Source organism: Prosopis cineraria, unplaced genomic scaffold (assembly GCF_029017545.1).
Source record: "Prosopis cineraria cultivar Desert tree isolate PC_DT_omini unplaced genomic scaffold, ASM2901754v1 PC1378, whole genome shotgun sequence".
NCBI lineage: Eukaryota > Viridiplantae > Streptophyta > Magnoliopsida > Fabales > Fabaceae > Prosopis > Prosopis cineraria.
This window is the reverse complement of record NW_026556703.1, coordinates 16,711-30,183: the sequence shown is the minus strand read 5'-3', so window position 1 is coordinate 30,183 and position 13,473 is coordinate 16,711. Positions and strand designations below refer to the sequence as shown.

The 13,473-nt window shown below is 35.4% G+C and overlaps 1 protein-coding gene across 2 annotated transcripts; it reads right to left on the bottom strand.

The window, feature by feature from the left end:
• Positions 1-241: 241 nt before the first annotated feature.
• On the bottom strand, positions 242-11,667 carry LOC129299990 (beta-hexosaminidase 1-like). Of its 2 annotated transcripts, XM_054938507.1 has the most exons (15): positions 11,204-11,667; positions 11,034-11,117; positions 10,345-10,380; positions 9,645-9,756; positions 9,480-9,550; positions 9,212-9,342; positions 8,806-8,822; positions 8,589-8,637; positions 8,017-8,117; positions 7,190-7,249; positions 6,193-6,226; positions 1,932-2,030; positions 1,558-1,617; positions 1,218-1,468; positions 242-638 (listed from the first exon to the last, which is right to left on the bottom strand). In XM_054938507.1, exons 1-15 carry the CDS (start codon positions 11,618-11,620, stop codon positions 463-465), a joined length of 1,698 nt encoding a protein of 565 aa, XP_054794482.1. In that variant the 5' UTR covers positions 11,621-11,667; the 3' UTR covers positions 242-462. The 2 variants fall into 2 exon arrangements, with proteins under 2 accessions (XP_054794482.1, XP_054794483.1); XM_054938508.1 differs by lacking the exons at positions 9,480-9,550; positions 9,645-9,756.
• Positions 11,668-13,473: the final 1,806 nt, after the last annotated feature.

Below are 13,473 nucleotides of genomic sequence, written 5' to 3'. Positions count from 1 at the left end.
TCCTAGTTTAACATAAAGCATAAACAGCCACCAATACAGATTAAAACTACCTCATGAGTTACCCAAAACCCACCCAAGTCTGCAGCATAAGTAAAAGAAACTGCTAACAATGAGCAATTCTCGATTCTTAGTGTCCAATTCCAACTCAACTGGACACAAATGTAAGACCGCTTCATCTTTAGTTGGCCCAGTCAGGTATGAACACAGGATGCAAACACAGTCGAAATCAATGGGAAAGGAAAAAGGACAGCCATACTACTCATATTTGATAACATATCAGAAAAAGCAAGCACAGTCAACAAGATTTATTCTTCATAACAATAAATTGAAATATGACTTGCTTATTTTACTAGAAAGATCAGGCCTCCGTTCACATTCATCAGTCCGGCACATCTTTTTACACCAGCTACCCCACCATGCCAGACTAAGATGATCTACTCCCTTTGCAGAGCTTGAAAAGCATTATTGCTCATAGCATGAACCCGGACCCATAGGGGCAGTTCTAGCATAAAAGTTTGTGACAGGAGCAGCCGGAACTCCTCGTCTATTTAACAGACATCTGAAGTGTTGCAATCGCGGCAACGCAGTTAAGGTGATATTTCCTGTTTGTGTTGAATCTTTCCGACTCCACAAGCGTTCTGCGAGGTGCAAGTAGAAATTAATCTTGCATTTTTCAAATAAAATAGCCTGCCACCCCAACCCGCCCTTCACTTTACCAAAATACATATAAGACTAGAGCAATAAGTTATATTCATATCTATAAAAGATTTTCTTTTTTTTTTTTGGTGGGGGTTTTTTTTTGGTGTTGGGGGGGGGGGGGGACTTAAACTAGCTAATATCTAATTCATCACAGAGAACAGACAAAAGCATAAGAGATTACAAGACCCCTGTGAACCCTTCATATAACTTGCATATCTTAATCCTCTGAGTGTTTCTTGCCATACACACCTTATTAAAACCAAAGTTATGTTTATATAAAAGGAAAAGACTCTCGACAATGTGCAAGACTAATTGTATTCTTTCAAGGAGGGGTCGTTCGGTTTATGTGTCTTGGAAAGACAACAGTAATTATATGCATTAAAAAAATCCTTTAAAGGACCAAATGTTCAATTGTTTAATAAACGTGACTTTAGATTACCAATTGCAGATAGGAGGACCTGAATATCTAAAATTAAAAAGATATAGTATGATTTACCAGTAGAGCAAGCTATGATTACCTGCAGCCGCTGCAGCTCGAGGCCATATGGTTTGCTGAACGTCTGATGCATCAGCCGTCTCACCCCACATGCAAACTTCTCCTCCAAGTACAAGTTTTTGTTGTGAGTCCTCATGTATTCCTTCAAGTGGCTCAGCAGCATAGACCACATCCCAAGGTACGTCAAGATGGTCAAGATACCAGACACCCTGGTTACTGAAAATGCACCGGAAACCTTTTGCAACAGCCTTTGGACAAACCCCAGGACCCAACCTAAGAAATTACTTGAACGTCTTAATTCTGAAATTGTGATATTTGAGTTTCATACCACAGTAAAACAGGTGGAACAGATGGAAACTCACCAGTTATGCACAACGGTTTGAGGATGAAGCTTTGATGGGAATGTGTTAAAGGTTTCTTCCCTGAGAAATTACAAAAACTTGAATATAAAAATAATATCTCTATATTTTAAGAACTTGGTGGCTAAATTGAAGTAGGGTTTATACTTGATAAAAAATGCAGAAGACATTAGGATAAATGCATGCTACAATAGATATAGAAGATACTAGGAGATAGGGCATTTTAAATCTTCAAAATAGTTGTCGTTATCAAAATTATACATCAAAAGTTTTTCAAGTTCAGAGAAGAATACACCCAGGAGATAGTGCCTCAAAGGACAAAAGCAGGGAACATAAGAGTTTATGATGCATGACTTCCATATAGATAAAGATTATACCAATTCACAGGAGTCCAATTCTTTGACAATGCTATGTCTTGGGCCTTGAGCACAAAATATTCATAGGCACCTTTAGCAGTCATGTTGTGATTCTGAAGCCTGCATTTGAGAGTCAATATATAGAATGAATGTCACACCTGAATATTATGCATGATACACTGACAATCAATAAAAGTAGGCAGCTTAATTTTTACTTTGTAAATTGATGACATTCTATGCTTATGTCACAAATTTGTGTCGCTTAAATAATGTGAAATCTCCTCGATATGAGTTTACTTTCTCAGACTTTAATTAGAAGATTTCTAAAAGTACATAGCTTCAGAAAAAAAAAAAAATCCCCCCCGAAGCAAGTTGCAAATTTAATCTCAAATTACTAATCATTGAATAGTTCATCCACAAGTCATCGTTATTGCAAAGAATAAGCCATTCCAAGACACATCACAATGAAAGTCCACAGCAGCTTATTAGATCCATGAAATAACGCGCTAGTATTAATTCCAAAAATTATGACACTGTATTTATCAGTGTAAATGTCTAGTTATTTTGATGACTATATAGAGCTTGAGATAGCCAAGGTTATAATAATCACTTAACATCACCAAATATAGCAGAGTCATATATTGTAATCTTGGCAGTACTAAGTGATACATAGAACCTTGTACATAATAAAAATGATGTTCCCAAGTACACTTAGGAGAAGACAAGGGATCAGTTTCTATACTCTTAATAAGCTACTGCAAATGGTTATCAAGAAGCCAAGACCCAGGCAACCTGTCATACTATGGCGAAACAGGCATTGAAATAGCCAAACAATCCCCATCAGAGCACTTAGATAAAGCATCAGCTACTGTATTATCACAACCCTTGCAGTAAACAATCTCATAGTCTAATCCCCATAGCTTATGAAGCCACTTACACTACTCTTGGTTCTAATCACGTTGTTCTAGAAGATGTTTCAAAGGCAAATGGTCTGTTTTGATGATGAATTTTCGAGGGGCTAAGATGAGAGTGCCACTGCTTGACAGCAAAAACAAAGGCCAAAAGCTCACGTTTATAAACAGATAATTGTCTCTCAAGTGGAGAAAGTGCCTTACTAGCAAAAGCCAAAGGATGGCCATTTTGAGATAATATAGCTCCCAATCCATGCCCCAGAGCCTCAGTCTCAATCACAAAAGTCTCATTAATATTTGGAAGAGCAAGCACCAAAGGGGAAATCATGGCAGTCTTGAGGGACTCAAAAGCTGATTGAACCCATGGAGACCAAACAAAATGCTGATTCATCTTCAACAACTTAGTTAGAGGGCTGCTAATAGAACCATAACTCTTCACAAAGCATCAGTAATACCGTGTAAGGCTGAGGAAAGCCCTCAATTCTTTAACTGAAGAGGGAACTAGCCAAGAAGCTATTACTTCCAACTTCTTCGAATCTACATGAACCCCATTGACCGTTATTACATGGCCAGGTTAATCCATTTGTATTGCAGCAAAAGTACATCAGGAAGCCTTAGCAAAGAGTTGATATTTCCGCAAGAGTAATAAAGTCTCTCCCAAATGCTCCAAGTGAACTATCCAATGCTTGCTACAGACCAGGATATCATTAAAGAAAACCATAATAAACTTGAAGAAAGGTTTCAAAACCGAATTCATATAGCCCTGAAAAGTGGCGGAGGTGCTCGTGAGACCAAATGGCATGACCAGAAATTCATACAACCCCTCATGAGTGTGAAAGGCTGTTTTAGCAATATCTGTCTCATTCATCCAAATTTGGTGATAACCAACTCTTAAGTCCAATTTAGAGAAAAAAATGTGCCCCAATAAGTTCATCTAAGAACTCTTCTATAATTGGAATAGAAAACTTGTTCTTATCAGTGGTCTCATTCAATCTTCTATAATCGACACAGAACCACATTCCATCTTTTTTCTGGACTAAAACAACAAAGGTTGGAAAAGAACTATTGCTTTACTGAATGATCCCATTATCAAGCATCTGTTCGACCTGCCTTTCAATCTCAAATTTTTGAACAAGCCCATAACGATAAGGTTTACAACTCACAGGGCAATCCACCTTAAGGGGATTAGAATGGTCAAATGAACAAGAAGGTGGAATGGTAGAGACCTCAGCAAACACATCAGTGGAAGGATTTAAGAGACTCAACAACTAAGTTTGTTGATTAGTAGAAAGAGAGGAGTTTGGCAGTGATTAAACCTGTAAATGGTAAGAAACATGAACTAGTTAGAGGTGATCAGCCATAGCTTTATCAAAATCTGAGAGAATCATTTGCATTATAGCCTTCAGTATTCTGTACCCAATGCCTTTTAATTCAACAAATTAACCACTCTAATGAAACTCAAATAGTTTCTTAGCCATGTCCACGGAAAAAAGCCCTAAAGTCTTCAGCCATTGCACCCCAAAATCATATCAAACACCCCAATTTTCATGACTAAAAAATCAGAAGAAAAGAAGGAAAGCCCCACTTCCCATTCTAGAGTCAGATAGCATCTAGAAACTAGGAGTTGTCGATTATCAACAACAATAATTCAAATTCCCCCTCGTTCTTGAATCTTCAATTTGAGTAGCTCAGCCACCCTGAGTCTATGACATTGCGCATGCTACTAGTTTCAACTGATATGTTGACACACTATCGTTTTATGTGGCCAACCAAACGTAAGGTGGATGTCCCTTCTGTGCCCTCAATCGCATTCACCGTACTGATAATAGGTATAGGATCAATCTCCTCCAAGGCATCTTTAAAGACCTCTATGTCATCTTCAACAATTAGGGAAAAACATGCAAATCTTTACATCTTTGGGTACTACTATACTTCTTGCCACACTAATAACAGAGCCTCTTGCAACGTCATTCATCCACCTCAAGAGTTTTTTGGTGGGTCTAAATGAGGCTACACTTGACAAATTGGGCAAAGAGGATGTTCTGAGCTTATCAACAATTAGGCCTACCAACAAGAGAGGCTTTGGAACCAGGTCAGGTTTGTGACCAATAGAGATGAAGGCAGAAATCAACAAGATGCAGATGTAGAAAACATTGAAGAGGCATGAAAAGGCAAAAATCATGGCGACTTGGCGCCTCGCCATCTTCATTGCACTAGCCAAAGATGTGGGTTGCAGGCTGAGAACACTCTGTTGAACATCGCTTCTAAGTCCTCTCATGTAACAGTTCATAGCAACATCTTCAAATAAATCCATTTCAGTGAGCAACCCATCAAATTGCTCTTCATATTCCTCCACAAAATCCTACATCTGAAACTTCTTTATGGGAATCATGTGGTTCTCATCCTTAATGTCCCCAAACTTCACCTCCATCTCACGAAAGTAGTCATCCCAAGAGAGGTTTGATAAGCACCTCTATTTAACAAAGGTACGATGCCGATACAAAGCACGTTTTTCTAAATGGATACTGATAAGATGAATGCAATGCTCTACAGGTGTTTCATCAACATCAAAAAATTGATGACAACAAGTAGCCCATCCTTTGAAATCAATACCATCAAACTTTGGAAACTCTACCTTGCTGTGCTTCGTTGGAAAAAAGTAAGATGGTTGAGGTGTGGAGAGAAGTCCTTGGAAAGACTCAAACTGAGGTGGTGGAGTGGAAACAGAAGGGAGAGGGGCTGTTGCTGAAGGTGTGCTGGCTGAGAGAATGGAGGTGGTGGAACAATGATAGGTGGCGAAGGGGCCGAAGTCGCTAGGCAAAGTGGTGAGGGTGTCACAAAGAGAGTTTTTGAAGGTTCACCAACTTCAAGGGTAGGAGAACGTAATGGCCAATTGACAAGCATGCAAAGCTTAGCACTAGCAGAAATGTCATTAAGCTAGTTAGAGAACTGACTCAGTCAGCTTTATCTCAGAAATTTCCTGTGTCTGTCCAAAACTCATTAAGTGCTTTCAACCAATGCAGGTTGCATCACCAGGTGATGTTTGAGATTACCAACACGTTCAATAGAGGACTGCATCCCTGGTGGAGCCATGGCCAGAGAGACAACTCTGATACCTTAATGTTAGAAAGAAGATAGAGGAGAAAGAGGCTAATTCATTTCACAAACATGGTCAAAAAGGCAGGATATACCATATATCCTAAACCTAGACACGTGCCTCAATGGGTAAGGGTCATAGACTGGAAATAACTACTCTAGTAATCAGCAATATGCCAATATATAAAAGACAGGAAGAGACAATAAAGCCCGTATCAGCATATTAACACATAACAGAATGAAAAATCCTAAAGTATAACAATTAGGATTGTTACCATTCCTTCACATGAGTGGTATTGCTCCAGCAATCTGTCAAATAATGTCATTTTTAATAAATTAGCATCGATAATGACTAGAAATACCTAAAAATACTATCACTATAGACTGTTTTTTATTATGAAGAACAAATGCATGACTAATTCTTGAACGATCACCCTGCTCTCAATTTGGTCCTCCAAAGATAAAATCCCGCAAATTAGTCCCCAGATTTTCCCCCTGATTAAAATGATAACCCCATTGAGTAAATTTCCCCAAATTAGTGAACATGAACCCTCATGACTATTAACTAGTGACATAGATTGCTCAAATGACATTTTCACCCAAAATGCTTTTGTTTAGGAAAATTTTACAAAGCCAAGTGGCTGGAAAAATGAAGTAATTTGAGGGAGACTTTTCCAAGTCATGAGTTAATGACTAAATGGATGCCAGTTTATTAATTAAGAAAACGATGCCTGACAAATGGACCATTTTGATAGGATAAAAAATTGTTCAGGGGCTATTAGGACCCAGTTACAAGGCATGGACTTGAGTTCCACATCAAAAGTATGAGATTACGATACAGGATTTATAGGGACCTTGGGCTTTCAAACCTCACAATCAGCTTTTGAGGTATGGTTCTCCAAAAGCTTCTGATCAAGAACTGCGTTGAGAAGCTTTATTTTTGGAGGACCGAATCGGGAGGAGTCTAAGCTTTCAGGGACTAAATCACAACAATTGAAACCTTGCACATAGGCATGAATCTATAATATCATTTTCGTGGAAGAGGGTAACGGTGCAGGACCATTAACAGTTCAGATTTCAGAACAAGGCAGAAACATAGTGGGATGAACAATTTATCCATTGCCCTTAGATTAAACCTTTCATCACTGGACTAATTTACTCAAAGCCATGCTACTTGTATAGTTATCCTCAAGCCCTTGTTTAACAACTTCAGGTTTCAGGACATGTGGCTATTTGGAAAATTTAAGAAAGCTGCCAAAGCCTCATACTCACCAGTATTAACCTCATCACCACCCAAGTGGAATAGCTCGAAGGGGAAAATCTTTCTCATATCTGTAAAATCCAGAAAAAGAAAATGAAAGAAAAATATGGAGTCATTTAATTAATGATAATGTAAGAATTAAGGAGCTCAAGCTATACCAAGGTTTTGTCAGACAATGAATCAACATAAAATAGAGGTGAACTATAACTGTGGTTAAATGATATCATTGCACTAGAGAGAAAAATCAGCAGGAGATTTGAATAGTCATGACAACGTCAGTAGTACCAAAGACCTTGCAAAATAGAGTAATGACAACATGAAGTGAAGCAAATGTAATAAAACATTGGCTGATGCATGTCCTGCCTATATAATGGGGGGGGGGGGAGAATCAGAAGGGGAAAAAAGATTTAGAGCTGACTTCTCTTAAGATTCATCTCACAAGACTTGGTTAAATAAGAAAATTTAGGGGCTGCGAGAAAGAAAAGGTTAGAAACAGAGACCCATCAGTTATTCAAGTATAAGTATTATAAATTCACTACGAGTGTTAAGGATTTAAAGATATGTCTTTGAAATATCTTATCCTTTGCCCACAAGTTAGGAGTTTATTATTATACAGGAGTTTTGTACTGATCCTTATCATTATCTTTAAAAGTTGTCATTGTCTAAAGAATGATCTACATCCAATTTTAACCAGTTCAGTATAAAATAAGAAAAGCAGGTGCTGCCAGTGTCTATTAAGTTTACAAGACCAAGCCACACCATTATCTCTGCTTTAACCATAAATTTCAACAATGACAATTAAACTACCACCAAGGACAAGGTTTAATAGGAACATAACCTGTCAAAATACCAGAAATGATATCAAATGTAGATTTCTTTGAAACATCAAGCGGCTCTCTACAGGAAGGTGCTGGCCAAAGTTCAGGATATCCAGTACCCCTAGATAAATATAAAACAACATAAAAAAAATTTCTCTGATGCATAAGTTTGTCAATAAAAATATTAAATTTCACAAGCAACCAATCAAAGTAAAAATAAGATTTGTGGCTAGTACTAAAACAAATCAAAAGGAGCACATGAATCAATGTAATGTTTAGGGCAAACAAATAAGGAAATGGGAACAAATTAATGCCACCTTACAATAAATTTATTAGGGGTAAGTAGAAAGAATAACTACTTTAAACATCATCTCATTCTATCATTCTATCAGAAGAGACACTTGTGGAATTATAGGTTCAAAGTCACAGAGGCTGATCAATTCCAGGGTAAAATAACTAATTGACCAATCTCACTTGAAAGAAATATTCAAAATACATCGCAAAAGTAGAAAACATTTTCTTTGTCTCCATGTGTCAGCTTTATCAGGAAAATTATTATCATTTCAAAAATTAAAACGGCAATATATTTTACCATGATTCAGCATGACCAGGGACATCCACTTCTGCCATCACGTTAATGCCTGTAATGCCATGCAAATAACCACAAATATATGAGCACAGATATTTTAACTGTCAAAAACTAAACCTCATAATTTATATTTGCCTAATATCAAGAAAGTGGAAGTGACAAAAAGAATATGAAATTAGGAATTTCTGGAACCTTCAAAAGAAATGGGAAGATGCCTCACCTCTCATTTTAGCAAAGCTTTACATCAACGCACAGGGTAACATGAAAAGACAAAACAACATTAGCCATAGGACTGATTAAGAAAGCTAATCCAAGATAATAAATAGAAAATGACAGTTTAATTACAGGGCAAGAAGATCCACTGATCAATGGGCGAGAAAAATGAAATATTGTTTTGATTATCATAACAACAATAGTAGACTAATAATGGAATATTTTAGTCGAAGAACTGGACAATTTGAAGCAAAGATGACAATGTCAAAGACTTGACCAGAAATTTACTTCGGATATTCTATTATACATCCCATAGCCAGTAAAGTTTTGAGAAGGACATAAAATCTTGGATGACATGGTAGGAAACCTTTAAGTCTAGTAAATAGTAGTAAATGATATGTGTTGAGTCTTACTTGACGATTTCATAAGCATCCTCTACAGTATAACGTTCCCACTTTGTATATGAGCCTTTCCACAATTTTGGGTATGAAGGTATCTCAAGAGGAAACGATTGCTCGTCTATGATGTGCCAATGTAAAACATTCTACTGATTATAATTTTGATATCAGCATTACATGAAACAAAATAACATGGTATGGTAGTTAGGTGATACTTCATCAGTTTCAAATCGTGAAAATCAGCAGGAAATCAAACAAGAAATAAACATAACATCTATCTTACAAGTTTAGCATAAGACATAGATTCAACTATCTGCTTAATTACATCAACTGGTAAATAGTGTCTTGAAGTATCTGCAAAATAAATTAAAAAAAACATTCTTATGTACAATAGCATAAAATCACTCCAAAGAAAATTGATCTTTCCTTCAACAAAATTTTCACTCACCCAGCATAAGCCCACGGTATGCAAACCTCGGTTTATCTTGGATAGACCAAGGTGCCTTGTATATTTGTACTGCTTTGGTTGAATAATCAAAAGAACACAACTGACTGAAGGTCTGGTGCATTATAAAAGAGAAGACAAATGATGGAAATGGCTTGGGCATAAATCAAAAGGAATTACATACTTGTCAACATTTTTGAAAGTAGATTGTGTACTGTGACCAAGATGCACATGTTGAAGAACAAAAGAAACAAAAGTTCAATTTCAAGATAAAATAATGTACATGCAAAAAAGAGCGCTTTAAATAAATTCTTTACATCATAGTTATTAGACAAAAAATTAAAAAATCAGGGATATCATTCACCAGTAACATGAAGAATAATTAAAACAATACAATTAAAAAATTAAGGAAAAAATTGTTAAAAGTTAGAGAAAAACAGCTTGGTCAGAAATGTCTATCATTCTTATAATCAGGGGGAAAAAATGCCACAAAAGCATCACAAGTTTTAGCTTTAAACTGTAACAAGCAGCTAACTGTTTTGGCAATGTTTTTAACCACCCCTCCTTCACTTAGCCACCACCAAAGAGAAGAAAAAAATGAGGAAAGAGAGAGTCTAAATGAGGGACATCAAAATGTGTAGAAAATGACGCCGTATACAGACACCAATATTGTGAGAAGAAATTTTACAGTAATAAGACATACCTCCAATCCACGTAGTGCACCATAAACTGTATTTGCCTACACGAACAAATCACAATACTAGACCATTAAAACAATGTAGAAATGGTTCTGCTAAACCACATCATAATTTTGGTAAAGCAAAAGAATAAAACTGTTCATATCACTTAAAGAAAATGGAAACTTTGTTTCAAGTTCTTTGCATCAAAAAGGGGTGACGGAAGGTATAGACTTTGCAGCTACACCAATTTCCAAAGATTGGTGATTAAGCGCCTCGAAAATTAATAAAAGAAGCATTGGTGAGAAGTAAACAAATCAAAGAAGATAAAGCCACAAAAGCTGGGACTAAGTAACTTTTACACATCTCTTCTGGGTACCTTTATCCTACGCTCTCTTTTGGACAAACATTACCCCTATGTAACTGAAAAAGAGTATATCTATCGTAAGAATTCCACCTATCGAAAGGTTGAACCTTTTGACCTTAGATCTATTTCGAGATTCTCATTTTAAGGAACAAAACCAATAATAAATATCATGGTAGAAAAAATGTTCAAAACACTCAACTTTCTTGAGAGCTCGAGCTCGTATCCGAATGAAAATAAGCAGCAAGAGTATATTCATTCATAAAAATGCGTTGATAACTGAGAGAGCTAATGCAAAACATGAGTGATCCCAAACCGTAATCAAAGCATGTTAAAAAAAAAAAAGTGTACCTCAATCTTCACTTCCCCAGCAACGGCCTGCCCATTGGACTTCGGGACGAGCAAAGTATAGCTTTCATCAACACCAAGTTGAAGCTGCAACAAAAGAAACCAATTTCGAACCGGAAATTACTTCCTTAAATAGAAAAAGAAAAAAGCAATTATCAGAAACCAAAACCAACCTCCTCGCTCGCAGAATGAACAGTAATCCGCAATGTACTAACATCATACACAGATATTTTTTCCTTTAATTTCCTAAGAAAACTGAATCTGTCAATTCGCTTGAATATGATCCCTCTGTATCTATCAAATGCAGCTCTGACAATATCGGAACCACCTCCATTACCATCCACAGTAAGAGATAGTCCAGGATCAACAGAGAGCGTATCATCGCCGAAGGAGAATTGAGTAGGCAAAGGCCAAATGTAAGTGAGGGGCTCCTTGGGGCGTGGTGTTCGTTTGACCCTGGCAGCGAGAGCTTGAGAAGAACAAAGAGCAAGAGAAATGATGAAGAATATGTGAAAAGCTGCTTGGAGCCATCTGGGTGCACAGAGAGGCATGGCCGCGCGATGATGAGACCACATTGCAGACTTGAGCATTACCACAAGAGACCGTGAAAAGGGGGTGAAAGGGGGGGGGTGGACGATGACGACTGATGAGTTGGGGAAGCCCAGCAGGCGTCCAACTACTACGAAGAAGTATGGATATGGAGGAATCTCAGACAATAAATCAAAAGGTCGTGTTTACTTCGTTTGATTTTAGTACAATGCTTTGGAAAATAGTTTATCAGGCAACAATTGTTACCCCCTTCTCTGGACATTTTTTATGGGCTACTGTTGATATAAAATCCATAGCATAAATCTTTTTTTTTTTCCGACGAACTGTATTATTAATTGTATTGTGAGGATATTATATAAGAAAGAAATTCAAATAATTAAAATAAATTTATTTTAATAGTTGAATAGTCTTATAAAGTGGTTATAATTTTTTACTATTTTAAAGATAAAAACTATATTTAATTTAACTATTTTTATTAATCCTTGTAAAGTTAATTAAAAATATCTTAAATTAACATTCAACAATAAAACATTTACTCCCTCCATTTAAAAATATAAGGTATTTTTTAAAGAGTTGTAAGTTGAAAAATAGATAACTCTTTTATTAAGGATAACATTTAATTAAAAATATTTTATATTTTTGAACGGAAGGAGTATGTTCAAAAAAAAATATTTTATTGCTCAAAATAATTAAAAATCACAACAACTATATTCAACTATTTATTTGGGGTTGATTATTAATTATCAATTTCAATGTTTGAGATTATAGAGACAATGTTCTTCAGCAAATGTGTCTTGTGATTATAATATATAGTAGTATCTTTTTTGTTTTAACAAATTTAAGGTGAGTTGGATTTAAAAATTATCAAGATTAAAACATGTCTTCAGGTTGAAAAAGCACTTATAAATCGCCCGATAAAAGATGATTATATCAGTAATAAAATTTGATCTCACAATTTTATAAATTATAGGTCAAATCTTTATTAATTGGATCAGTCTTTATTAATAAATAAGTAGTTGTATCACTGAGTGAATGTGACACATATAATAACAATGTAAACCCCTTAAATATTATTTTAAAGTTCAATTCATGAAGGTATGTTTGAAGAGCATGGTTTAGAAGAATATAATACTTTAAATAGCACTCAAATTTTTTGAGATATTAGTCTTATAATTTGTAGGGATAATTTGAAAAACCAGAACAATGATATAGTTGTATTTTAATAAAATAGTTAATTTGATGATAAATATTATAAACCTTAAGGCCAAGTGATTAGCTGATTGAGTAATGCACCCATCTGCTTTCTAATTTGTCTGATTGGAATATTTTGTTGACTCTAAAGTTGAAGTTCTAGCAATTAAAATAAAGATAATGTTCTTTTTCAATCACTTAATCGATTGGATTAATCTTCGGAGCATTTCGACTTCGAAACATTGAGTTAGTGGCTAAATCCATTTTACAAGTTACTACCAAAAAGAATAAAATTTGACAAAACATTGATTAGGTAACTAAATCCGTTGGACAAAAAAAGCAACATGTAATAAGAAATTAACTAATCAATGGCTTAATGCGTTTTGCCAACTAGGCAATAATTATATATGCAAGGGATAATTCAATTTTATATACTTCGTTTAAAAATATAAAATATTTTTAAAAAGTTAAATGTTAAAAAATGTGAGGTATTTTTAGTCTTTCGATGTGTAATCATTGTCTTTTTTTAAAGTGTTCTTATTGATAATGACTTTATATTTATTGTAGGATATTTAATAAGGATAAATATAAGATAGTATTAATTTAAAAGTAAATAACTACTTTATTAAGAAGTGAGATTTAATTAAAAATATTTTACATTTTTTATCAAAGAAAATAATTATATTCATGAGATCATGAATTT